This window comes from Mixophyes fleayi, chromosome 2 (genome assembly GCF_038048845.1).
Source record: "Mixophyes fleayi isolate aMixFle1 chromosome 2, aMixFle1.hap1, whole genome shotgun sequence".
Lineage (NCBI taxonomy): Eukaryota > Metazoa > Chordata > Amphibia > Anura > Limnodynastidae > Mixophyes > Mixophyes fleayi.
In genome coordinates this window covers 336,674,674-336,701,871 of record NC_134403.1, presented here as the reverse complement: position 1 = coordinate 336,701,871, position 27,198 = coordinate 336,674,674, and the positions used below count along the sequence as shown (strand labels likewise).

Sequence of the window (27,198 nt, the reverse complement as noted above, 5' to 3'; positions counted from 1 at the left end):
GCTCATGTTACCAATTCTAAACCATCTCTTGGGCAGCACAGTGGCGTAGTGGTTAGCACTTCTGCCTCCCAGCACTGGGGTCATGAGTTCAATTCCCGACCATGGCCTTATCTGTGGGGAGTTTGTATGTTCTCCCTGTGTTTGCCTGGGTTTCCTCCGGGTCCTCCGGTTTCCTCCCACACTCCAAAAACATACTGGTAGGTTAATTGGCTGCTATCAAAATTGACCCTAGTCTCTCCCTCTTTGTCTCCCTGTCTGTCTGTGTGTGAGTGTGTGTCTATATTAGGGAATTTAGACTGTAAGCTCCAATGGGGCAGGGACTGATGTGAATGAGTTCTCTGTACAGCGCTGCGTAATTAGTGGCGCTATATAAATAAATGATGATGATCCAGCCTCGCTTCAACTACCACCCTATTTCTCTACTCCCCTTTGCCTCAAAACTGCTTGAGCGATTAGTGTACGAACGCCTGTCTCACCTTCTATCCTCTCATTCCATTTTCAACTCACTGCAATCAGGCTTCTGCCTCCAACATTCCACTGAAACTGTTCTCACAAAAGTGACCAATGATCTACTTACCGCAAAGTCTAAGGGTCATTTCTCCATACTCATTCTCCTGGACCTCTCTGCTGCTTTAGACAATGTTGATCACCCTCTTCTCCTACACACCCTTCACTCCATTGGCCTTCGTTACACAGTTCTTTCCTGGTTCACTTCCTACTTATCAAACAGCTCCTTTATTGTTTCTACCTCTGACACATCCTCCCCTCCACTCCCACTATTGGGGTCCCACAAGGGTCTGTTTTTGACCATTTACTTTTTTCATTGTACACCTCTTGTCTTGAGGCATTAATTCGCTCATTCGGCCTCCAATACCACCTCTGTGCTGATAACACACAAATCTTAATCTCTTACCCTGACCGCTCTCCTTCTGTCGTGTAACCAACTGTTTTTCTGCTATCTCCGCATAGATGTCCCAACGCTACCTAAATCTCAACATGTCCAAAACAGCTTATTATCTTCCCTTCTGCTAGAGTCACCACCTGCCCTCAAATCTCCCTCACTGTCAACACCACAATTTCCTCAGTTTCCCAAGCCCGTTGCCCTAATGACTCCTCCCTCTGCTTTATTCCTCACATCCTTTGAAGACGTTCGGATACGTACATTACAGACAGGGACGGATTGGCCATTGACCTTACCGGGAGACGCACTTAGAGCAATTGGTGTGTGTGTCCCCGCCCCATCTCCTCCTCTTCCTCCTAGTAGCCTCCTACATTGGCTGAGACTTTGAATTACACGGTCCCAGCAGAAGCAACAAAGAAGCATGCAGCATTCAAGGTGAGTAGAAAAACGGAGCAGGAGGAAAGGGTCTTCTGTAAAAATAGAGGAAGGGGGAGAAGGGTCTGTAAAAAGGGAGGGGGAGGAGAGGGAGCCTGTAAAAAATATAGGGGGAGGAGGAGAGGAGGCTGTAAAAATAGAGGGGGAGGAGAGGGGGGCTGTAAAAAATAGAAAGAGAGGGAGAAGGGGCTGATAAACCTAAGGGGGAGGAGAGGGGGACCTGTAGAAATGGAGGGGCGCTGTAAAAAATAGAGGGAGGGGAACTAGAAGAGGCTGTAAAAAACAGAAAGAGAGGGAGATGTAAAAACAGAGGGGGAGGAGAGGAGGGCTGTAAAAAATAGAGGGAGGAGAAGAGACTAAAAATGGAGGGGGAGGAGAGGGGGGCTGTTAAAAAATAGAGGGAGGGGGGAGAGGAGTTTGCAAGAACATGGGGAGGAGGGGATCTATGAAAAAATGGAGGGATAGAGGAGGCTGTAAAAATGGAGGTGGGCTGTAAATAAAAGGGGGAGGGGCTGGGTGTTGGAGTGAAGAGTAATTTCTTTGGTGTACAATATACAGTACAATCATAGAATAAAAACATAATAAGGAGGCCTAATTATTAAATGCAGGTGCTATTAAATTTAATGTCAGAGCTATATGGGAGGAAAATAAGCATATTTATTATTTATGTGAATGCTATTCAATTGTGGGTCTTATTACGTGGCAGGAAAAATAGATAATGATTTAATGTGGGGCTGGTTGGGGTTAGGGTAGCCCAGTGTTTAGTAATTACACGACATTCCAGGTGAATAATAACTACCTTGTCTCCAAACAGGTCCCCGACGTTCCAGGATCGAGAAAATCAGCAGCTGATTTTAAGACACCAGCAGGAGCACCAGGTAGGAATTTCCCTCTGGCAGGGCGTTACCGCAAGTGTGCGTGAAAGGGGGGTTGGCAGTGCTCTCTTTCCCAAGGCACTAAAATGTTTAGTTACGCTCTGTGCCTCTGTTCCTCCTGTTGGGTATTCACGCCTTTCCTAACTTTGTTTTATGCTGGAGTCTCGCAGACAGAACCAGAGCTGGTAGCTGTTAATCAGAAGTGATGTGGACGAAAGGAAACACAACCGTGTCCAACGCCACATAACTGAACTGAACCTAAGGATGGCAGGTAAGATTTCTTTTATGATTTTAAGCATTTTTGCTGAGTGTCTCAATAGTAAAACTTTTTTGCTATGTTATAAATCTTATTCATTGTGCTCAAAACCCTATTGGTGCATGCGCTAATGAGGTTCTGAGACACTGCTGGCCTAGGATTCTTTCTTGTAGATTTTGCATGCACTGGGAGGGACATTTATTAAAGGGTAAAAAGCCCTTTAATAAATCAATAGGGCTTTTTCTTGTTTCATATGGCTAATGCTATTGCTGGTTTTGCATATGGAAGCCTATTTAACAAGTATCTCGGTGGTACTTGTACCACCACAATACCTGTTCTGTTATCACCATTTCATGGGTTTTCCGGGCTTGCCTCCATTGTGGCTAAGGCTAAGGGTTTGCTAACCCCACCTACTTTGTGTTGGCCCCACCCACAGTTGGTTTGGGCCCGCCTACACGAGGCCACTTTAAAAAAAAATTCCAGGGTCACTTTAGGTTCCCAATCCGCCCCTATATATCAAGTATGAGAAACCCATTTCAAATATAATTGATATATGTGTACTTTTAAGATGTTAAAAGTAGTATAAAGTGCTTTCAGAGATAAATGTTGATACATGGACTGTGTTCTGGCTCTATAGGCGACAGCCAAAGTTAGTATATGTCGATAGTCCCATCACAGTCAGGCATCAAAAGTAGCAAAGTTGACATGCAATTATATCAAGATATTATGGTGTCCACAAAGAAGAGAGTACAAGTAAAGAGTTCTATACTTCTTATCCCACAATCAAATAACCACCAAAACCCAAGGTGCGGAGTGACCAGACATATTATTATTATTATTATCAATCTTTATTTAAAGGGCGCCACAAATTTCCGCAGCACCGTACAGAAAACAAACAGTGGACTATACAGGATAAATACAGTACAGAACAGTGAACAAAAATACCAGCACTTCAATAGCTCCAAACATAGCTAGCAAAGTGCAGTTGGAGGGGAAGAAAAGGTAGAGAGACAGGATGGAAGAGCGGCCTGCTTGTAAGAGCTTACATCCTAAATAGGAGACGTACATTAATCTCCTATAAAGAGATTGGAGGATCCCGGAAAAACACTCTAGTTTCATACCGAAACATCTGGCAGAAGCATTCATGGAGTTGTGTTCGCAAGTGAACAGGTAATATGTTAATATAACTCTCTGAGGTTTTGAAGAACTTACGAATTAATGTGCTCATCCGAAAAGATGCCTCTAGCCAGTCCATCCGCAGGAGAAAAAAACATTTTCTCCCTGAATAGATCGAGCATTAGAGGAGATTTCTGGAGAATAGATTTTCTGGCTGTAGCAGAGATTGCCATAAGCAGTATCCTGCCCCCTGCGGTGATCCTCGTATCAGGAGGCAAAATGTCTGATATTGCCCACGTGGGAGTGAACGGTAGGTAATTTAACAAGTCAGATGTTGCAAAACTCCACACACGGGTCCAGAAAGCCTTAATCACGAGACAAACCCATTAACAATTAAATAAGTCTGTCCGGGAGTCTACACACTTGGAACACTTAGAATCATCAGAGAGACCAATTGTCACAAACAGACTCTGAAGGTCTTACCTGCCGGTATTGGCGCTGCTAAGCTAGGAGGCGCGGAGTCTAAACACACCTCAGGTCTTCACCTGGGATCCCCGCAAGGGGGTTTGGGGTTCGCTGCAGAGACGTGCAGGTCGTGGCCCTCCCAGACAGCTACCAGCGAGGTGTAGGTGAGCTAGAGAAGGTCAAACAGTGCGGGCTATACAGGTACCAAAGGAGCAGGCAGAAGCGGAGTCAGAATACCAAAAAATCAGAATGAGTCCAGAGGGAGATCCATAGAGTAGTCAGGCAGAACCGGGTCAGAATCCAAGAAGTCAGGTATGCGCAGAAAACAAACAAAGTGCTGGAGACTAGTAAACTAGATACTCCGGCACCCTAGTGGTGCCAGAGTCAGGTTTAAATACATGGCAGTGGCCTGTCATTGGTGGACTTGGGTTCGGTGGTCAGAACAGCTGACTGCAGACAGGAAGCGCTGATGGCGTGTCTGTTGCCTAGTAACGGAGACGCAATGTTTGGGCGCGTGCGCCCGAACTTCCGGACGAGAACCAGAAGTAGCGCCAAACAACGGGAGACCTGGAGGGCAAAGAAGGCGACTGTCCCCGGCACCTGGCGTGTGTGCGGGGATGGCGCCTGACACCAACAATATTTCTGCGGTGAGAGTGCCTCTATCAAAAATGTTGAGTATTTCAGCGAATGTGGAAGCTGGAAACAGTCTAATTGAGGTAGCCAATGCCTTCAGCAAAAGCTCCTCGGTCAGTTGAGGAAAATAATTCAGCCACACTGTGTATATTTCTCTTTCTGTGAGGTGGCTTTCTGGCCATAGCTCGCTGGGATAAAAATGCTAACTGAACATTTCCAACACACACTTTTTTAAATACCTACAACTAAGAAATTTTCATTCTACCACTAAATTAACTTTAGGTATTAGGCTGTTGACCTTTTTTGAGTAGCTTTTCCTGTGGTGGTCCTCTACCAAAGGTCTCATATCTCTATTGTACTGGGAACTTAGAGTCCCTGACACGAACGTGCGAGACTCTCATGAGCGGCCTTGGGAGAAAGACCTGTGAGGACCCCTAGATAACGAAGACTGGGAAGAAATAAGAGCTAACACAGCCTCCAGTTCAATCTGTGTAAAACTGAAAGAAAACCCATAGAATTCCTTTATAGATGGTATTTAGTCCCAACCAAACTACAAAAGATCTTCCCGGACTCATCCAGCACATGCTTGAGAGGATGCAGGGCGGAAGGATCCTTCCTTCATATTTGGTGGCAATGTCCAAAATTGCTTTGTTCTGGATGGAACTTTGTGTGACAATTACTGCAAATTGACATCCCCTACTCTCCCAGGTTTTTCCTCCTCCCTCTTGGGATCTCATCCGCCACCAAACATGAAATGAAAATGTTCCGTCACATAGTTTCTGCTGCCCTCTGTCAAATCGCCACCTATTGGAAACAGCTCCTTGCACCAACATTGCGGACAATTATCGTCAGAATACGGTGCACATATCAAATGGAATATATGACATGTATCATCCGCAATACCTCTAAATCATTTAATAAAGTGTGGGCGGCGTGGGCCTCATACTTCCAAATTGAAATTCCTTTTGTTACTTTACTCTTCAGCATGGCTCCATTTGGATTCTTCCCTTCACCCTCTACCTCACCCTCCTCATCTCTCCCCTCTTTTCAATATACTACCCCACTGCTTCTTTCCTTTCACCTTTAGACGTATTGTCACACCGCCCCCCTTTTGACGTTCTTTTGTCTAACTTCTTTCTCTGTAGTTTCTTCTTTCTCTCCTTATTGTAAAATCGGGTCAATATCTGTACCTTTTATTTTTTCTAATAGATGCTGTTTGTTTAATTACCTGTATATTCATATGCTGTTTGTAACACATTGCAAAAATAAAGTTTTTAAAAAAAATAATAATACCTTTTGACTTTTAAATGTGTGTTTGTTTTGCACCAGTTTTGCAACATGCATTTAACATGTACATCAACCCCCTTAATGCTTAAAAAAGATCACAGGACACCAAATTCTGCTTGCTTTTTATTGCATAATATTACTTACACTAACTTAGCAAGGTTAAAGGTTAAAGTATTACTTATACTAACTTAGCAAGGTTAAAGGTTAAAGTACGTATTCTTTTTCTGTTTTTCTGTTCTGTTTTGCGATTTTTCTTTTTCTTTTGCTGTTCCGTTTTACGACTTTTCTTTTCCTTTTGCTGTTCCGTTTTGCTATCTTTCTTTTCCTTTTGCTGTTCCGTTTTGCGATTTTTCTTTTCCTTTTGCTGTTCCGTTTTGCGATTTTTCTTTTCATTTTGCTGTTCTGTTTTGCGATTTTTCTTTTGATTTTGCTGTTCCGTTTTGCGATTTTTCTTTTCCTTTTGCTGTTCCGTTTTGCGATTTTTCTTTTCCTTTTGCTGTTCCGTTTTGCGATTTTACTTTTCCTTTTGCTGTTCCATTTTGCGATTTTTCTTTTCCTTTTGCTGTTCCATTTTGCGATTTTTATTTTCCTTTTGCTGTTCCGTTTTGCGATTTTTCTTTTTCTTTTGCTGTTCCGTTTTGCGATTTTTATTTTCATTTTGCTGTTCCGTTTTGCGATTTTTCTTTTCCTTTTGCTGTTACGTTTTGCGATTTTTCTTTTCCTTTTGCTGTTACGTTTTGCGATTTTTCTTTTCCTTTTGCTGTTCCGTTTTGCGATTTTTATTTTTCTTTTGCTGTTCCGTTTTGCGATTTTTATTTTTCTTTTGCTGTTCCGTTTTGCGATTTTTATTTTTCTTTTGCTGTTCCGTTTTGCGATTTTTATTTTTCTTTTGCTGTTCCGTTTTGCGATTGTTATTTTTCTTTTGCTGTTCCGTTTTGCGATTTTTATTTTTCTTTTGCTGTTCCGTTTTGCGATTTTTATTTTTCTTTTGCTGTTCCGTTTTGCGTTTTTTATTTTTATTTTGCTGTTCCGTTTTGCGATTTTTCTTTTTCTTTTGTTGTTTTGCGATTTTTCTTTTTCTTTTGTTGTTTTGCGTTTTTTTTTTTTTTTTTTTGTTTTTTTGTCTCTGCTTCTTTGTTGTTCTTTAGCTGGTGGATGTCAACTTCGAGATATGTCTGTGATGTTTAATAATTCAGACCTTTGCATCAGTAACCTGCAACAATAGAAAATAACATTGTAGATAAAATTTGTTGAGGAAATCTTGTACAACACTGACCTAGACAGTAATATATACAGTAGATGGAACAAATATATTTACCTAAACTTGTGTCTTTAGTATTAATCATGTGGGTACTCGGCTATCCTTGTCCTGCTTTTTCTTTTCCATCATGCGATATCTGTTTTGAATTTTCTGTTCCATTTTGCTGGGTTTTTTTTTCTTTTGCTGTTCAGTTTTTTTTTTTTTATTTTGCTTTTGTTTTTTTGCGATATATATATTTTCTTTCTTTCTTTTTTTTGTTTTTTTTTGTCTCTGCTTCCTTGTTGTTCTTTAGCTGAAGGAGGTCACCTTCGAGATATGTCTGTGATGTTTAATAATTCAGACCTTTGCATCAGTAACCTGCAACAATATAAAATAACATTGTAGATAAAATTTGTTGAGGAAATCTTGTACAACACTGACCTAGACAGTAATATATACAGTAGATGGAACTGATATATTTACCTAAACTTGTGTCTTTAGTATTAATCATGTGGGTACTCAGCTATCCTTGTCCTGCTTTTTCTTTTCCATCGTGCGATATCTGTTTTGAATTTTCTGTTCCGTTTTGCTGGGTTTTTTTTTCTTTTGCTGTTCAGTTTTTTTTTTTATTTTGCTTTTGTTTTTTTGCGATATATATATATATATATATTTTCTTTCTTTCTTTTTTTTGGTTTTTTTTTGTCTCTGCTTCTTTGTTGTTCTTTAGCTGAAGGAGGTCACCTTCGAGATATGTCTGTGATGTTTAATAATTCAGACCTTTGCATCAGTAACCTGCAACAATATAAAATAACATTGTAGATAAAATTTGTTGAGGAAATCTTGTACAACACTGACCTAGACAGTAATATATACAGTAGATGGAACAAATATATTTACCTAAACTTGTGTCTTTAGTATTAATCATGTGGGTACTCAGCTATCCTTGTCCTGCTTTTTCTTTTCCATCATGCGATATCTGTTTTGATTTTTCTGTTCCGTTTTGCTGGTTTTTTTTTTCTTTTGCTGTTCAGTTTTTTTTTTTTAATTTTGCTTTTGTTTTTTTGCGATATATATATATTTTCTTTCTTTCTTTTTTTTGTTTTTTTTTGTCTCTGCTCCCTTGTTGTTCTTTAGCTGAAGGAGGTCACCTTCGAGATATGTCTGTGATGTTTAATAATTCAGACCTTTGCATCAGTAACCTGCAACAATATAAAATAACATTGTAGATAAAATTTGTTGAGGAAATCTTGTACAACACTGACCTAGACAGTAATATATACAGTAGATGGAACAAATATATTTACCTCTCCTTGTGCCTTCAGTAGTAGTCATGGTCTTCCTGTCACGTCCCCCATATTTGGACATGGGGATTCTCTATTGTTTTCTTTAATAGGCCATTACTATGGCCTATTGAAGAAAACAATAGAGAAGCCCCATATTTGGACATGGGGCTTCTGCTCCTGGCTGAGGACATATTTGCCCTCAGCCAGGAGCAGATTTTTGTGGCCCTCTTTTCCCTCAGCCAGGAGCAGATGACCTGCGGGCTTTCAGCCCCCTGTTTTATACCCTGAGACTACTGTGTCCTTTATGACATTAAATGGGTGTGGTCTGGGTGTGTCATTGTCAACGTGTCATATGGGTGTGGTCAATTAATCAGTCAGGGGTGTGGTCTCTTTTTATTCTTAAATGGGCGTGGCCTCTTTATTGCGTTATATACAATTTGCTAAACATTAACATCTGAGTTCACAGCAACAATAAAACAGGTGGCTGGAATATATGTTCCATGAGAACAAAGAATCATGCTTTATATTTGGTTTGTAAACATAGTCACAATTATTTGGAGATAGCAGGAACAACGGTTCAAACTGACCTACACGGAGTGGGAGGGTTATTAGGCTAGGTACACACTGAATAATTTTCCAACCGACGTGTTATCTCAAAGGATTGCACCTACGACTGCAAGTCTGATCAGTCTGACGATTCATGCGTTCACACTGACACATTTTACCTTAAGATCTGTGCTCTTCATCTGGTCCTTCATCCTCTACTCTTCAGATAATGACAGTACAATATTCATTCATTCTTTATTGTCACATTGTCACCCTGATTAAAACCATCTTGTTATAGCTATCCACATGTCCCAACGAATTTCTTTAGCTTCTGTGACTCTGAAACTAAACATTCTGTCAGAACGATCAAATGAATTATTCCTTCTACAGCACTGTCTACATTTATTCACCAGAACATTTATCGCATCGGCTGAAAAGAGCCCGACTCTGTAACCTCTATGGAGATCGTGAGCATGAGGGCATACACACTACATGATCAGTCGGTGATTGGTCGGAAAATATTAAACAGTACGACCAACCAATTAAAAAGAGGATCGGCACTTTGGGACGACTTTAGATCATCATGTCACTATACACACTCGCACGATATCTGACCAAACGGTCGGATGTTGGCTGATTGGAGGTTTTTCATGCAATCATCGGGCCAGTGTGTACCTAGCCTTAGGTACAGCCAGGGTTTCCAACCATCATAAATGTATTGACAGTTAAATAACTGAATTTGCTACTAGTCAGTAAAAAATATGTAAATGTCAGCAACAGGGCCTGATTATCCAATAGGCTGACTATTGTACAACAGTTATACTCTGAGGAGCAGAGATTGTCGCCTCAACTTCAGCCTGCCAAGATTAGTAGCAGCAGGGGGAGGGTGATATTTCACCCCCAGTGCTAGCACTATAGATAGATTAGATACAAATATAGAAATATAGAAAGAGATGGATAGAGATAGATAGATAAATACATAGATAGAATTATATATATATATATATATATATATATATATATATATATATATATTCCTTCCCAGAAATAAACCAGGAAGCCAACATACCAGCTATCATTATAAAGAATATATATTTATTCAGTCCATCTTAAAGCAGCAAAATATTCAGAGTATTTGTCTTCATTGCCAAACGTGGACCGAAATAGCAGTTGGGTCAGTACACGCACCACTCTTGATGATAAGTAAACTGAACATTTTGCTGCTTTTAGCATGGATTGAATAAATATATATTCTTCTTGATGTGTGCTGGCTTCCTGGCTAATTTCTGGGATTGAGTGTGTTGCACAGTTCCATTAAATATATAAATATATATAGTGGTCAAAGTGGAAATTTTAGAGGTGGCGTTATGGGAAATGTAAGTGAATGGAATTTGATACTTTTACAATGAAGGCAGAAGGAAAATGACATACTAAGACCTTTTGCCCAATATACTTAAAGATTAAAGAATAGATACAAAAATATGATTTTTAATTACGATTTAATTGATTAAACAGCTCACCAAAACATTTATTTATCATTTTATTAAATAGAAAATAAAATAATATTTTGTTTGTTCTTGATGAGTTGTAGTTCATAAGGAAAAAAACAAAACAAAACAATCTATTATCTAGTGTTCTTCCTTAACTTTATTGCAATGCTATCATGTGGGTGTATGTAGAGTCAATAAAACAAATGCAGTCCTGCTAAATTAAACCTGGTTTTGATCTCTACATTGGCTTTTATTTATCATTGGATGGCAGTTGTTTTATTGGTGCTTATGGATAATGTTTTCATTTAGCAAAGTAAAGGAGAATTCCATATCTGAAACATGTTCTTCTAATGACCTTTCCTACACATATCCGTGGCAGCCATCCAATCACTTCTTTGACATCCATCCTGTGTTTGCAGTTTACTTTCATACTCATGCTATGCGCTGGTTAGAATGAGTATTGTCACTAGCGGAAGGAAGGTTATTGAAAGATGTTGGTCATGGAAGTCCAGTCTAGGATCTTCTTAGGAGCCAGGGAAAATGTGCATATATTGATATTGATAGAAAACATACCAAGAAAGTTAGTTGAGCTTGGTGTGTAGGGTCATATGGTTCAGCATTTCCTTCAAGAGTCCAGAATGATGTGTCAAAGGAGCTATCTCAAAGGTGTTTGGGGAGCCAGTGGTGGTGGGTGAATATAAAATTGGCAGTATATAATTATATGATCTTGTTTGTGGAGCCCTGGAGTATGTGTTATGTGCTGTAGGTAACATGTATTAATTAGGATGAACCAGATTGCTGTTGTGGTTGACATAAATTAAGAGCTTCTTGTTTATATTTAGATTGCTTTATAATCCTTTGTATTCATGTTCTAGCTGCTTGAAAAGAGGCTTGGGGTGGCCTTCACAGCTATCCAAATAAACAGCCATTCAGCATTATCTTATTGCTCATTTATTCATTCATTCAAGTAGTGCTTTAATTTTACACTTGCTATTTGGATCCTTCTATTGGAAGCTATTATGGCACAATAAACTGAGTTGCTGATATACATCATTTACAATGCATGCAGTAATTCATTAAAGGACCATTAACCATAAAGCTTCTTCACTATAATAGGCATAATATACACATGGAAAAGGGTAAATTCCTTCATGCACAGCAGATGCTCTTACTCTTAATAGAACTCTTACTTATAGTGTCCTTCGAATAGCAGACTTATACAGTATTAAACATCTGCTTCATTTTATGGTTTGTTTACTTTGTGTTGGTTATTATTAGAGATGCTCACTGACCCCCGTGTTTTGGTTTTGGATCTGGATTACCGTCATGTTTTGGTTTTGCCAAACCGCCATTGTGTGTTTTGGTTTTGTTTGGTTTTGTTTTGTTATTTTGTTTAAAAATCAATGTTTTTGGGCATAAAATAACCAAATTTAGTGCTCCACCTGTTGCTTGGATAAGTAATGTAATTGTAAAGCGAATAAATTATGAAAAAAAAACAGTTTAATTCCTCGTAGGCCTTCATTAGTTCTACACACAAACCAGATTGTCTTCCTCTCCATCTATGCATATTGGCAATGCAGCCATCGTCTTTGGATGTATATTACACCCTACACTTATAGTTAAATATGTAATGAAATGGACAAAGGCAGTTTGGTTTCTGTCTCTATAGGCCTCTCTCCACTTGTAGAAAATACTCAAAAATTCAGCCGTTATAGACTGTACAATATTAACAGAAATGGACAAAGGCAGTTTGGTTTCTGTCTCTATAGGCCTCCCTCCACTTGTAGAAAATACTCAAAAATTCAGCCGTTGGGGTCGTGGCTTGGCAGCCATTCTAGCTGGTCGCCCGGTTTTGGAACTCCTCACTAAAGAGGGAGAAATCTGCCTTCATCGGTGGGCTTATGCTCCTTACTAGACATTGGGGCTGCGCTGACACTGAGGGGACCCCTCTGCTGCCCTGGAGCCATTGTGGAGTGCCTGAGGAGACCGCTAGTTCATTTAGCGGATTAGGGCCTACTGGATCCCGTCATAGGAGCGGCCTAGGAGTTGGGGAGTCGCCTATGCTGAGCCCGGTGATCTGCGTCTCTTACTACTACCCGGGACATACCTTGGGCTGAAGCAGCTGATCATCTCTGCGCAGCTGGCTGTGTCCCCCCCAGGGTGGATTGTCTCCGGCGGCAAAACCAGAAGTCGCCTTCCTCCGGCACTTCCGGTCGGAATCGCCCAGCTCTCCAGCGCTGTCCTGGTGCCCTGGTCTAGTGGGGTCCTCTGCATGGTTCTACCGCCGGTTATACATGTCCCCGCGGCCCGCCGGCGGTGCGCTGTTGCCCTGGTGACATCTGGTCTGCAGACTTCCCCTGCTGCACAAGGAGAGTGGTATGTGTAAGATAGGGGCAAATGTGGTGCCCCAAAATCTGAGTACCCTGGGGTGTGTCTATATGTTTTTAATTTGTTAATTTAATTTGCTAATTGTTAAAAGTGTTTATAAAGATTTAAAAAATAAATAAATAAAATATTTTCTTGAGGGAGAAGTGACAGTTGGGAGTGGTTGGTGGTTGCCGGGAGTAACAGGAAGGAGGAGTGTGTGGCATAGCAACAAGTCCACTATCATTGGTAATAACTGTGAACTCCCAGAAGGCAGTGGGAAGAGGAAAGTCCTAGACTTCTGAGGGAGAGAGATCCCTGTGTCTCCATAGACTGAGAGAGATCCCTGTGTCTGCATAGACTGAGAGAGAAAAATAGGAACAGAATGAAAATCGAACAAAGTGATATATAAGCAGATTAAAAGTGAAGTAAGTGTAAGAAGATAAGAAGTGAGCCAAAGAGAGGTGTGAGTAAAAAGGAAAGTACTGAAAACAAATAAGCAGTATAGAGATCTGTGACATCACACTAACAGACTGAGCTATGTACTGAGAACAGTGTGAGAGGAGAGAGAATAGAGAGGTCTGTGAATACACACAACAGAGACTGTGTAATACAAAAGATCATCAGCTTATTTGGCGTGAAAAAGTAATTTATGGGCCCCAACCACGTGCAGCACTTCTACTAAATTCCTGTGCACAGTTCAACCCAGGACTGAGTGTAAAATATGGTAACGTTACCAGGGATAATATTGGTTCACCAAATGTTTTAGATGATGTTAATGTTATGTGATTTACCTAAAAATTGATTTATTGTTATATGTTAAATGCTATTGTGCTCTATGTTGATCAAATGAGTGTTTTGTCATTACCATTGAGTTGAAGGGGTCAGTGGCGCGGTGGCTTACCAAAATTATCTTTACCGCATTATTAATAAACCCAAATTATTTGACCAATCCTTGTCCCTTTCATTAAAGTATTTATCTCCCGACCACCGGATTTCCGAATAAAAAAGAACCTGAATCGTGTCTGGAGGACAAGGTAAGGGAAGGAAGTCCCAACAGTACTCAGCCACCACACAAGGTCAGTGTGTGTCCTTCTCAAGCTGCTGATTTAATTAAGCTATAGCTTGTCTGGGCTAGTTGCTGAATGCATCTGAAAAGAGGCTTCCCAGGGTTACTGACCTGATGCATACAAGCCTAACTCTCTGCTGCCACCCAGTGGTGTACCCCCAAAGAAGTGCAGGCAGTGTCATTGTATCATATAAAATTCCTACACAGCTTTACACTTGACAGCTGGAAAACAATCTTCCTCTAAACTGGTATCCCGACATCCCATCATCTAGAGAACTGGCAAGAGACTGCTAAAGACCACACGCATACCCATGCTAATGTAGTTCACAGGCAAAAAGCAACAATAAACAAAGAAACCCTGCTCCCAAAATAGCAAAACACATGAGATAGAGTAAAATACTTAGACTGCATGTGTAGAATATGCACTTATACCAGGGGAACAGAAACACATTTTAGTAAATGAAAAACCTGTGAACACTTATTGCTTCAGGAATTAGTTGCAGGTGCAATTAGCATAATATTAATGGCCCGCAGAAAAAGCCTTCTGATCTTGTCTTGTGTGAGCTGTTCAGGGGAAGAGAAGGGCTGAATTTGGTGAGTGCTATAGAACATCATCACTGGTTAAGTGAAAGTCTTATGTAAGTTATTTTGCTTAAATTATGTTTAAATGTCTTTATTCTGTGAAATTTTCTATTATAATGTCAGTAGTGTGTGTTTGGGTTTCAGATTAATATTGATGTATGAAAGAAGCTGGGCAGTGTAATAGGTTCTGCCTATCTGTGGATTTACAGGGCTAGAACTTTTCTGTGCTAAGGCAGTAATGATCCTCTCATGAGCAAATGAGTATTTCCCTCAAATCTGCTGGCCTTCTATCCTGAGCTGTTCACCTGAAAATGGTGGGGGTGATATACTTGCAATAGCCAGTGCACTTATATAGGGTGTATTGGCATTCAGACCTATAAAAGTGTCTGTCAGTGAGGTTATTTCCTTTAAATCCTGTTTGCATTACTGATGACCCTCTAGACTAGTGACTTTTTTTTTTGTGTTCCAATGTACTAAACATGCTGCTGCTCCTAGTATATTGTACATACTAGTACAACATACTAACCTTCAGATAACTAACCTGGTTTATATGTGGAGCTCTCCAGGTCTTGCTAAATACACTATCTGCATTCTTTTTCACAAGGCTTCTGTCATCCAGGCAAAATTCTGGACTTTGTAAGGGTGAAGTGAAGGCCTCTGAAAGGCCTTATGATGCTGGGTTTAATTGTGAAGCTTAATAGTTTTTAAAGTAGAAACCTCTTTAATGGTATGATCACATGCTCTATATGGATTACTCTAGAGGTGGATGGTCAACCACATGTCCTTTATGGGATGACTTGGTTATCATGAGTGCTGTCTTCTCTTGTTAACCCTGCTGGTTCTCTGCTTAGCATTTGGCAAGAGGTGGAAGTGTGGCTGAAGAAAGTAGGGGTTCCTAGTGGTGCCCAGATTCTCCCTCCAAAATATACTGGCAGTGATGAACAAGGATGACCCCTCCACAGTGGTGCACTCAGGGCTAGTGCTGGCACTACCAGTTTTTCCTGCTGACAACTTGTATCTATTTCAATCCCTGCTCTGGGACTTGGAAATAAAGGATGAAGGCGCCTATAACAAAAAATATTATTTATATTTTTTTAACATTATTAAATCTAACAGGTTATTTCCAGAATGTCTGGTCGTGGAAAGAAGGTCCAGAAACCTGCAGCTAGTAAAGCCTCCAGATCCTCTAAGGCAGGTCTCCAGTTCCCAGTTGGCCGCATCCACAGGTTCCTGAAGAAGGGGAACTATGCTCAGAGGGTTGGATCTGGAGCCAGCATCTATTTAGCAGCCACTCTGGAATACCTGTGTGCTGAGGTCCTGGAGCTGGCAGGAAATGCAGCCAGAGACAACAAGAAATCCCGGATCATGCCCCGGCACATCCAGCTGGCTGTCAGGAATGACGAGGAACTGGCCAAGCTGTTTGATGGGGTGACTATTGCAGATGGAGGAGTCTTGCCAAATATCCATGCAATCCTACTGCCAAAGAGGACTGCAAAAGGCCCATCCTCTGAAGAGCCTAAAGCTGCAGAGTCTCAGGAGTTCTAACCACTAATGCATTTTATACTAATGTACTGATTTATTGCTTCTGCCTATGTCTAATATATTTTATATGGGATATGCTCCTTTAATGTCATTGTTTTAAATGTGTACTTTAATTAAAGAGGTTTTAATTGCCTTATCTGTCTATGTAAGATAAATCAAGCCATACAGTAATAGTTGAGGTTGTTAAGGGCTGCTGATCTGAGCACTTCTGAGATTACTCTGCACACTTCCATATGAGTAGTAGTATTCCTTACCACCTCATAATGAGCTGCCAGCATGGTGCACTTAGTGTTTGGTCATTTTCTTTGTGTTTTTATAGGAGTAAAAAAAAAAACTCCCCTCAGATTCACAAACCTCCATTTATGTCCCCACATAGTCCAACCACTTGCTGTATGATGCCTAGGTCACATTTTAAGGTTATCCACAATAAAATAACTACGTCCCCAAAAACTGCAGCACAAGGCCTGAATTGATTGCAGTGCCAATGACTGATTAGTGTTGCCAGTTAATCCTGCATTAATCTGCTTGGGTGATGTTGCTCTAATTATGCTATTTTACAAGGCTAGAAGTTTCTACAGTCGGAGCAATCCATTTCTTTAACTCTTTTATAAAGAGCCTCATGCTCCAATCATGTTGCCTATTGCTGGATGAGGGTTATTAGAATTAATGTTTCTTAGAGGTCTAATATATTTGGCATATACAGTGACCAGAAAGTACTCATTCCTTTGGTGGTTTTCACATCGTATTTTCATGGAATGAAAATGTATTTATGTAAGAATTGTGTTTATCAAGGGTAACAACATATGGTAGTGTGAAACTAATGCAATCTGTTTTCAGTTGTAAGTGAAAGCTTAAGTATTTTACCCCCCTCCTTGATAAGAGGTTTCTGTCCTTCCTGAGCTTGCCTCAGGACACATGCGTTATGGCTTATTTAATGTTATTACGCTATTTGCTTCATACGCATTTATGCCCCTGTGTGCATGCCATGATTTTATTAGCCTTTGCATCTGCTGCCTGACACTGTGCTGCTAATCGGCTATATGTCAACTAGTATATCCAATTCCTTTCCCACCTCAGATTTCTACAGTTGTATTCCATTTAATAAGTATAATTATTATCAGGGTGCCGTGAGTGGTTTGGTGGGATAAACAGGGTGCTAGTGTAGGACCCCAGGGAGGTAATAGTGGACCAGGAATGCAACCAAATAATGTTCTGCCATATATCTCCTTTCTGCCCATTGTTGGCATCTCTGAGGATTCAGGAGACAAAGGTGGCTGCCAGTTGGTGGTGGTTAGGGGTTGGGAAAGGAACAAGGGAGAGATAGGTGGAATCCTCAGGAGTTTGTGTAGATGAAAAGCACAGGGTGCTGTTGAAGAAAGAAAAAGGGAAGTGATTGAGTATTGTCTAAGCCAATAAGATGTGCCTCTCACCACCAAGGTGACGGTAGTCCTCTTGCCCTGGGAAAACAGAGATAAATTATTCATTGGTCCATTACGGAAAGATAGGAAGAAGATTTTTTTGTATTCTAACAATTGAAACCAGATTGGCATAAATTCTGTATAGTTGTGGTGGCTTGACATGGAAATGTAATCTATAGCCATATATAAAAGTATATCATTGGTAGCTATGCCTTCAGGCTAGGGGAAAAAACAGCATTATATTTTTGCAGCATTGTTAGGTGTCTAAGTAAAATTCCTTGTATGGGGACATCAGAATATTTGAAAGATTAAGCAACCAAAAGTCTAGTCATCTCAATCTCTGCAGTATATTCCCTGGACAGAAACTAGTCTGGGGCAGTTCCAGCAGATATGGATTGGGGACTTTCCATTGAGTCATCACCGGGTCCCTCTCCAGCTCATAGTGCACCTGGATCATAGCTCCATGTGTGTCTCACAGGCATTCACTTGATCTCCTACTTTCATGGTAAACCTGTGGGGGGCGTCTCTCTCTGCTGGTCTATTCTCACAAAGTACTGTCTTGGAAGCCATTGCACCATCCCATCCAATATTGTGTTTCTGGGACAAAGACAAGTTTACGTGCTAATGTTACATAGTATTGCTGTCTACCATCTTTTATATTGTCATTTTCAATTTAACACTTCTTCATATTTCAGTGATTTTGATTTGCACCAGGGCGGGATTTATTTAGTATGTATCTACAGCTTGTAAAGGCTTTGTGATATGTGATCTCTAAAAAAGGTCCAGAAGGTAAATTAAATTCAAGCCATTACATAGGCTGGAGTATTCGGAAAATCCTTTCCTGTGGAGGTCCTTTGACACCTATGTAATAACCAACGTCCTTAATTACCTTCTCCCTAAGGTTTAACATATTTTATTTATATATATATAATAATGTGTGTACCAAAATAATAAGTGAAAAACACTTATTGATGAGAGATCAGGCGTGGGGAGAAAAATTCTGTATTTGCTACATTGCTGGACAATGAATGGAAATGCACCAAGCCCCTGTCCCAACAGGATTCACCACATTGGACTTAGTCGGAGGATGGTTTGGCAGTAGCTGCAAATAATGAAAATAATTCCTTCCATCCAGCCAATGCACTTATAGAAGTTGTGTTCCTCCGAGCCAATCAAATACTCTGTATTGACCAGTAGCATTTTGGAGAGGTGTAAGAACTAGTCACATAGGGCATCAGTATCCTCATAGAGGATATTAATCAAACATCATTTTAATTATTAAAAAGGCATAGAAAAATATATTATTTTAAACTCACTTCAAAATTGATGCTTATGATACTAAGAGCATAAAAGACAGATAAAGATAACAAAGACAGAGAGATGGGAAGTTTTACGACTCCCTATAAGCCTGTACACCATCTGCCTTTCTGTCAATGTCGTGGAAGAAATAAAGTCTGCATTGGAATACCTGTATATTATCCACTCACTATAAGGCCCAGGGTTCCAAGCTGCAGAGGAAGCCCAGGCCCAGCCCAGACATCTAGGGAGAGGCCGGCTGTGTTCCAGTTAGCTGCTGCTGGTCTTTACTAATCTTCCACATTCACACTGTTACCATCTAGACTGATTTATGGAGACACTGGAGAGCATTCCAAGCTTTGGTGTATAAAAAGTCACCCAGATTCCAGAACTGGTCACTGTCCTCTGCATATTAGTAATCTGTATAACTTTACACTGAACCACACCTGTTACAGCTTGTTTGAAGCAGAGGTACATCCTTGCACTGCCCTACACTGCTGGGAGTACTAATCCCCTTTACATCTAATAGTGCCCATCTCCAGTACACTTATCTACATCTATTCCAAGAGAGTGTAGAACTCTTTAAGCTGTAGTGAAATATTAAAATCACCTCCCACTACCAGCTTCCCATGAAGTCCGGGGCAGCTCAATTCTAATTAGCTTATTTTATAGTTCCCTAAAATTTATTTATTTTTTGTTTAAAATAACTTCCACCTGGTGCTGTATGGCACCAGCTAGAAACACAATGGACCCAATGGGCCAGAAGGACACAGAAAGTAACTAAGAGCATAGATACTGGCTAAAACAAGGAAATATAGAAATGCTGCAACTAGATACTATTTCAGCACTTCTACATTTCCTACCCTATATGTAAGTCTGTCACTTATAATAACAGAATATCTGCCTTAGCCCCATCCTTGCTGTTATCAGAGACTTTCCTTCACATTATGCAAATGGATTTTGAGGTCATTGGAGGTGGGTCCTCTCTTGGAGGAAGCACGGAGTAGGACAGGAAAGGGGATAGACATACACAGTAACAAACAGCAGCAACTCTATACTGTTCTGGAACAGACGCCTTCATGTAGGCGCCACTGAAGGAGAGCGTCCTAAAGAGCTAGAAACAAAGGCTATGTGTCTCAGTAACCAAATCATTTGGTAGGGTTAGGGGACAAAGGAAATTAAATAATTAACTTGATCCTTCACATAGATTCTTGGGGAGTCAGAGGATCTGGTGGGAGTCATTGTCCAGGTGCAAGGTGGGGGGGCCCTAAGTGAGATTGTTGCTTGGGAGGTGACACACAGACAATCCCAAGATGATTAAAGGCCTCTGGGATATATGCAAAATTAAGGGGAGGCAGCTAATTATAACAGGCAGTCTAAATATCAACAAACCTTTATGCCTGTTTTAATAATAATCTCTGCGACAAGCTTTAGCTCATACTTGCCATCTCCCGAAATAGAAGAGCCTCCTGGACCCCTGGTAGAGTCTATCAAGGTCCTGGACAGTGACTAAAATCAGAAGTAGGTGGCAGATCCGCCCCCCTGTTCGGCGATGACAAAATACGTATCATCACTCCACATTCCTTTAACAAACTGCCTCAGTGTGTCCAATCACCTACGTGACTTCAAGAGCCTCCTGTGTGATTGGCTGACAGCAGAGCTAGAACGTAAATGTGACAGAAGAAGAGCTGAATAGGAGGAGCGGGTAATGAAATGATTCAGATATGTAAGAAGACAATGGGGGAGGGAAGAGACAGGCTAAGGGAATAGCAGGGAGTACAGTTTGTGAATGGGGAAAACCTTGAACCTTTCTATTAGGTCATACTCAGTCTTTACAAATTTTACATTTTTATATATAAAACATAATAAAAAATGTTCACTACTGATTAATAATATACATGTACTACAAAGCCTATGGGAAAACATGGAATATATTCACACTATGTATATTTTAAAATCTGATTTTGAATTTATAGCATTTGTCTCCAGTGGGCTGTACTAGAAAAATGTAACCGATTTGATACTTATAGAACTACATCCAATACAATGCACAATTATATGTGTATATTCTCTACCAAAAGACTCAATTATCTTAATAGCATAAACCTATTTATTATTTGTAGTTAGAATATGCCATACTCTAAAAAACCAATATGATAGAGATATATAGTTGTAAAGTCAGTCCCATATATTTTAAGTAAAAACAATCACAGAATCAGGAGACTGTATATGTTTTGTTAGTATACCTATTTGAAATGTATGGAACAATATATTTCTCAGAACTGTATCCAAGTTTTATTTTCTCAGTATTGTTTTAAAAATCTGAATAAATATTCGATGTAAAAAAAAAAAACCCTCCTCCTTTTCTCTTATCGTTACCCTCCCCGCATTGTTCAATTCTTGAAATTCAAATAAAAATAAATTTAGAAAAAACTAAATATTATAGTAGAGTAATAAATGAGAAAACAGAGGGAATAATAATGTGTTAAACAACAGCAGTGAAGAAATAAAGGAAAGAGAGGTGTAAGGGTATTTATTATATAGCTGGTGATAGAGCATTTACTATCAGACACCTCTACCAGAGATGTATTGTTTATTTGTAAGTCTTGTCGGGTTCAACATAAGGAAATAAAAAATCAGATTCTGAACATAGTTGCCAACTCTCCCTAAAGGGAGTCAGCACATAGGTTTTATTACAAGTAAATTTGCATTGTTCTTTTATTAGTTAAATAATTTATTAGAAGTCCAAAATGTATTTTGTTCTAAATTCAACTATCAAGAATCTCCATTAAACTTTAATAATCTATCAAGCCTCTAATCAACATTATACATCGTTTATCGCAAGGATAGGGTTTTTTTTTTTTTTTTTCATTTTGCTTTGCTATCTATCAAGCAGCGTAGCCCTTTCATTTACAGTAAATAAAACAATATTCCCTTGAGCCTTGCTACACTTACAGCCTCTGGTAGCGTGCTGCGCACAGTACTACAGGCTGGACACGCCCCTGGGTGGATCTAGACACGCCCCATCCAACAGCACATGCTGTACCTAGGTTGTATACTTGCCGACTCTCCCTAAAATAATTGTTCAAAACATATATCAGCGACCAGAACATGTGCAGCAAATATCAGAACCAGGCGTTGACTTGGCAAACGGTCCTGTACTTCCTATAAACATTTCCGCCTGGTCTCAGACAAGTGAAATGAAAGAGTGAATTATTTTGGAATAAAGATCATTTTCACTATCTAGGGCTTACACTATCCAAGACAGATTTCTTAATAGATATAACCATCCATGTTTGGTTAGTGAACTGAAAGCTCTGGAACAATGGTCATGGTCCTACATTTCATCGCTAGGCGCATGAACTTTGGCAAAGATTGGGGGGGGGCGGAAAGTGTTTCTTATATGAGCACTCCAGATAGACGGCTATGGGTTTCATTAAAGGCCAACCAAAAATAAACTTATTTGGTGAGATAAGAAAACCAGGGTACTAATATGGAATGCAGGAAAAGTGTTTTTGTCATTGGCAATTGTCATAACATGTCCACATAGCACAGTGTCTTTATACGCACAAACTGTGTACTGTAGTTTACACTATTTCACAACTCAACCTGAATCAGTATTGATCTCTGTGTACATTTACCTCTCTGCTGTGCACCAGATATTATAAGTTCTCTAAAAGTGTATATTCATTAACACAAGCAAAATGTGCTGAACTTACGTATTCCTCTCTGGAGATTTAATATCAGAATAAAAGATACACACAGGCTAGACAGTGTGATTTTAACAATTGTAAGGTGACTCAAGGGCCGCATGGTTACTGAAAACAGCCATTGTATTTGTGTTAAACAAGTGTATTATTCAAAGATGTTGTGGCATAGGATAGCATAGACCAGCAGAAATGGACAAAAAGTACAATTGAAGTTGGCAGGAAGAGCGGCAGGAAGCTTCTCAACCGAAGATCAAATAAATCACTTACATTGTATTTATTTGTATGGATTTTTATTATATGGGGTCATTAAAAAAAAAAAAGAAGAGAAAAGCAGACAGTATTAGTGCACTCTGATAACAGGCGGGGTCTGATTTGGAATGGACGCTGAATCCAGCTCATGCCGGGTCCAATTTATAATTTTGTGAACTGAATGGCACTAACATTTAAGGGATAGAAGCCATGCAAATAAAACATCCTACAGAAATCATAACAATGATCTATTTAAATGCCTCATCCTAATCTAGTGTCTGTCCTCGATAACAATGGAGAACATTTGTCAAAGCCCTTTTTTTTTTTTCTAGAAGAGGTAAAAGACTGTTTTACTGGTTAATTAGAACATTAGAAGACTTGAAAACACCTAAATGTATCCTCTGTCACACAGTGTAGCCATTCTGTAGTCTGGAGAATGCAGAGACCAGCGACATGATTGTGGAAGGCAGCACCTCGGTGATGTTGCTAGTTACTAGTAGATTAACAGGCTGCATCCTCACAGACAATGCCCACGGACTAGCGGGTGACACACTTACATAATGCAAAGTCTTATCACACAGCCCATTTGTGCTATTACAATCTACTACGCTATACATTACTAATGTATCAATCTAAACTCTATGGGGGGAAATTCAATGCAGTGCTAGGTGCCATCAAACATCGCTTCAGTAAGGAATCAACGCTCATTTTTCTGTACAAATCTATAGAGTGAGGGGGGAGAGAAAAAAAAAAAAAGCAGATTTCAGGCTGAACATCGAGGCGATAGGACTTAGTGGTATGTTCTGGAACCACATCACATTGAATATCCCCCTATTTCTAAAAATATATAATTTATGCCATGAATAAGTTGACTGGTCGTAGAGTCAAATTTTCTACTAGACAAATAGCAACAGGCTTTGAAAAAAAAGAATCAAAGTGGTATCGAAATTAACAATTTACACTTTTTTTTTTCCAGTTTGGAGTTGGAAGAAGTATTGTAAATTGTAATCCATGTAATTTAAATGCCAATTAAGTCTAAAATATATAAGCCCCCATGCTTGCACAGAACTTCAGATACCCAACATTCTACTTACATTTGCTGTGCAGATTACTTACAGCAACTGTTCTGTATTCTGAGCCATTTCTACTATTTACAAGAGTTGGCTAAAAGTTGGTAGCTTTAATGTAGTTCAATTGTATTAACAGGATATTTAATCTGTGCACAACAATAGCCCCCCCTCCATCTCCATGATCACAGCTTAAATGCTCACAAGCTCCTGAAACATTTACATGTATATTTGTGAACGTTAGCAGAGCTTTCAGAGATATCAACTTGTAGTTTAAGTTTACTGGTTTTTTGGTTTTTTTTGAAACAGTTCAGTGACAACATGAAAGTCATTCTGTATAATGTGTTACTGTCTGACAAAATGTGGGGTAGCCTAGACTTGGTTTACAGGACAGACGCATTTCACTCCAAATAAAAAAAAAAAGTGTATTTCTGACTATGGCTTTCTCATTATGACCTTTTATAGAAAAAGTACATTAAATTAGCTACACAAGATGGAAGCAGATACAAGTGAATAATATCAGTTAGAGGAAGAACTGTGGGTGACCTGTGGGCTGTCACAGTTGGTACTTTTAAGTTAGGAATACAAGAGCTGCCCAAGTTGTTTTCAAGGAATGGCTTATTTCTATATACACTAGGGACGGCCACTGCTCCTGAGCTAGGAGCCGCCTGCAAGACCTCGTGTAGAGCTGTTCAGAGCTTCTGTGGCAGCAACCAGTTTAATTGTTTAAAATTAGTCTGATAATTATATCCAATTAACATTGGTTAGGAAATGTTATCACATGTATTACATTAAATGAACATTAAACTTAAATGTCAAATGATTAATGAAGTAGTTGAAGCAGAAGTGGGGAACTGCCCTGGGGCAAGATGGACACCGGCTACATGGACCAACAGCCTGTAATAAACAGGCCTTTTCCCAACACATATTGGAATTTACAATTGTCTTCTCTAACACAGCAATGTTGACGTTGAATTTGTTCATTAACACAACCACCAACTTAAGGTGATTACATTTTTGGAAGGTCAAAAACTATGCACTGCTAATGATATCCGTTGTAACATATAAATTCAATTATCTCTATTAAAAGCACAAAGAATCCAGGCTAATGAGTATACAAGATAATTATGTCATTATATCATATAAGGAAATGAAGGGAGAGCTCCACTCGTTCCTTTTTATACTTGATATCCGGTTTGTAAAGACTATTTGCAAATCATTATACGTTTTTCTGCTCTTATAATGGAATACACAATTTAAATGTTTCATCCAGCACTTAGGGAGCTACAGTTTCTAGAATGTATTGGTTCTCGAAAAGCATCAAAATATTCCAGAGATCTACAGGCCGCCAGCCAAAGTACTCCAGCAGATGTAGAACAGCTTTTGTATATGCTTTATTTCCACCAGAAGACAAAAATAAATAACAATGATTTGCAAAAAAGTTTAATCATTTAAAAGAAATGGATAAAAGAAAAAAACATTTTGGTTCATTTTTAAGACCAAATGACAAATCAAATATGTTCCTTCCCCCCAACTCCCAACAAACAGGCGGCTACCACAGGATCTCTCATGCTTCTATTTAGAATAGCCTATGATATTTCACAAAACACAGAAATAATATAAACATCAGACTAAAAATATTGTCACGGAACATGTGCACTCATATAATTGAGGGAAAGCAATATTCTCTTGAAACCAAGTTTAATCAGAATGAGGCTCATTATAAGTTTTTAGTGCCTGGTTCCTGCAACACCGTGAGGAAGTTTGGCTTTGGCTGCCTCAAACTTGCAATCATTGCAGCTATAATCAAAAACTGTAGAAACTGCAACGGCACAGAAAGACTAAGGGCTAGATTTACTAAGCTGCGGGTTTGAAAAAGTGGGGATGTTGCCTATAGCAACCAATCAGATTCTAGCTTTCATTTATTTAGTACCTTCTACAAAATGACTGCTAGAATCTGATTGGTTGCTATAGGCAACATCCCCACTTTTTCAAACCCGCAGCTTAGTAAATCTAGCCCTAAGGGTTATATTTATCCAGCCTTGCCCATAGCAACCAATCAGATTCTAGCTATCATTTTCTAGAATATATTAGATAAATGATAGCTAGAATCTGATTGGTTGCTCCTGGCAACAAGTCCTTTGTAGAAGATTTGATAAATTTAACCCAAGTGGATAATCTGGCTCAGAATATGTCAGGTCATGAGTATAAATATTATAGCTTTTAAATTGTCAATTCTAGGAAATAGTTTCCCAACAAATGTAAAAAAAATAATAATAAAAAAAATATATGCACCTCAGTTCTGTTACTATAAGGAAACGTTTGCACTCTTTTGCCAATTACAAATAAATGTGTTATCTGGAGTTCCTTTAAATAATAAAAGCGCAAGGACTATTTCCCTGATAATTATTTTTTTCTGGACAATTAAATAGCAGATACATATGAAAAACCCTAACAAAGTCATGTCAGCTCAGGTAGTGTTACGTAGCACAATTTTGCACAGTTCAGTGGTTGGGAGCCGTGTACAGGTCTTTCCAACATAAAAAAAAAGCAGTGTCAATTAAAACCTACAAATAAAAGACTTCTTATAAATCAGAAGGGGAAGTTAAACTTATGCATGCAAAGTATCAATTTATTTTCAAAGCTGGTAACTTAAAAAATAAGTTACTTTTCACTACTAAAAAGGAATAAATCAACCTTTTGTGATCCGTTATGTACAAGAGAAATATGACTCACAGTAATGCAATTGACAGGAAAATAATTAAACTGTAAAAAATTATAAAAAAAGAAAAAAAAAAGAAAAGAAAACTGCTCACAAAATAACCACCCATTCCTTGACAAAACAGAAATAAACACAATTCAGCAGTTTTATTTGCATGGCAAACTATGTCCTTCTGTTCTCATGCAGCTGGGCCTCTATCACCCTTTGACGTCACAAAGGGAAACAGGGCAAATAATCTCAGACACCCACAATACCAAAAATATCTAAACAGAAGGGATGAATGACAACAGCAAAAGCAGAAAAACAAGGTCCGCCATTCCCCTTTTTTGGATGCACTACCCTCCTTGAGAAAGGACTTGTCGTAAAAGGACAATACTTCTCAGCTATTACATTTGCTCATCGGCTGGGAGTCCGTTTACAGTGTTGGAGGCTTCAAGCCGTATTTCCTGGCGACCTCGGTCTGAGCGTAAGCGGCGTCACATAGTGAGTAGAGATGCGCCATTTCCATTTCAGACTTAGCCAGATTAATGGCTTTATTGAACATGTCAATGGCTTTGTCCAAATTTCCCCTGGAACAGAAAAATAACACATTTGTAGCCAACAAAATGATATACAGAAATGTACAACATAAATAATTCACACTGTTGTATCT

At 39.3% G+C, this 27,198-nt stretch overlaps 2 protein-coding genes and 2 long non-coding RNA genes across 6 annotated transcripts in view; 1 reads left to right on the top strand and 3 right to left on the bottom strand.

The window, feature by feature from the left end:
• Positions 1-6,861: 6,861 nt before the first annotated feature.
• On the bottom strand, positions 6,862-7,778 carry LOC142140479 (uncharacterized). The gene is made up of 3 exons (XR_012688504.1): positions 7,692-7,778; positions 7,287-7,586; positions 6,862-7,181 (listed from the first exon to the last, which is right to left on the bottom strand). It is a non-coding gene; the product is annotated as an uncharacterized LOC142140479 (long non-coding RNA).
• Positions 7,779-7,888: 110 nt separating this feature from the next.
• Positions 7,889-20,369, bottom strand: LOC142140478 (uncharacterized). Of its 2 annotated transcripts, XR_012688503.1 has the most exons (4): positions 20,240-20,369; positions 12,635-12,887; positions 8,106-8,407; positions 7,889-8,000 (listed from the first exon to the last, which is right to left on the bottom strand). It is a non-coding gene; the product is annotated as an uncharacterized LOC142140478 (long non-coding RNA). The 2 variants fall into 2 exon arrangements; XR_012688502.1 differs by lacking the exons at positions 12,635-12,887; positions 20,240-20,369 and adding an exon at positions 8,513-8,718.
• LOC142140477 (late histone H2A.1-like) lies at positions 14,506-16,217 on the top strand. Of its 2 annotated transcripts, none has more exons than XM_075198206.1 (2): positions 14,506-14,554; positions 15,659-16,217. In XM_075198206.1, exon 2 carries the CDS (start codon positions 15,671-15,673, stop codon positions 16,085-16,087), a length of 417 nt encoding a protein of 138 aa, XP_075054307.1. In that variant the 5' UTR covers positions 14,506-14,554; positions 15,659-15,670; the 3' UTR covers positions 16,088-16,217. The 2 variants fall into 2 exon arrangements, with proteins under 2 accessions (XP_075054307.1, XP_075054308.1); XM_075198207.1 differs by having other exon boundaries at positions 14,522-14,598.
• Positions 20,370-25,251: 4,882 nt separating the features above from the next.
• The window catches only part of TOMM70 (translocase of outer mitochondrial membrane 70), a 35,655-nt gene continuing 33,708 nt past the window's right edge, over positions 25,252-27,198 (bottom strand). Inside the window, exon 12 of the mRNA XM_075197001.1 lies at positions 25,252-27,115. Within this exon, the coding sequence (XP_075053102.1) occupies positions 26,962-27,115 (154 nt within the window). The 3' untranslated portion in view covers positions 25,252-26,961. The remainder of the gene's footprint in view (positions 27,116-27,198) is intronic.

What these genes read in the sequence shown, in the direction of transcription:
- LOC142140477 (XM_075198206.1), top strand. Translation starts at nt 15,671, where the DNA reads ATGTCTGGTCGTGGAAAGAAGGTCCAGAAACCTGCAGCTAGTAAAGCC.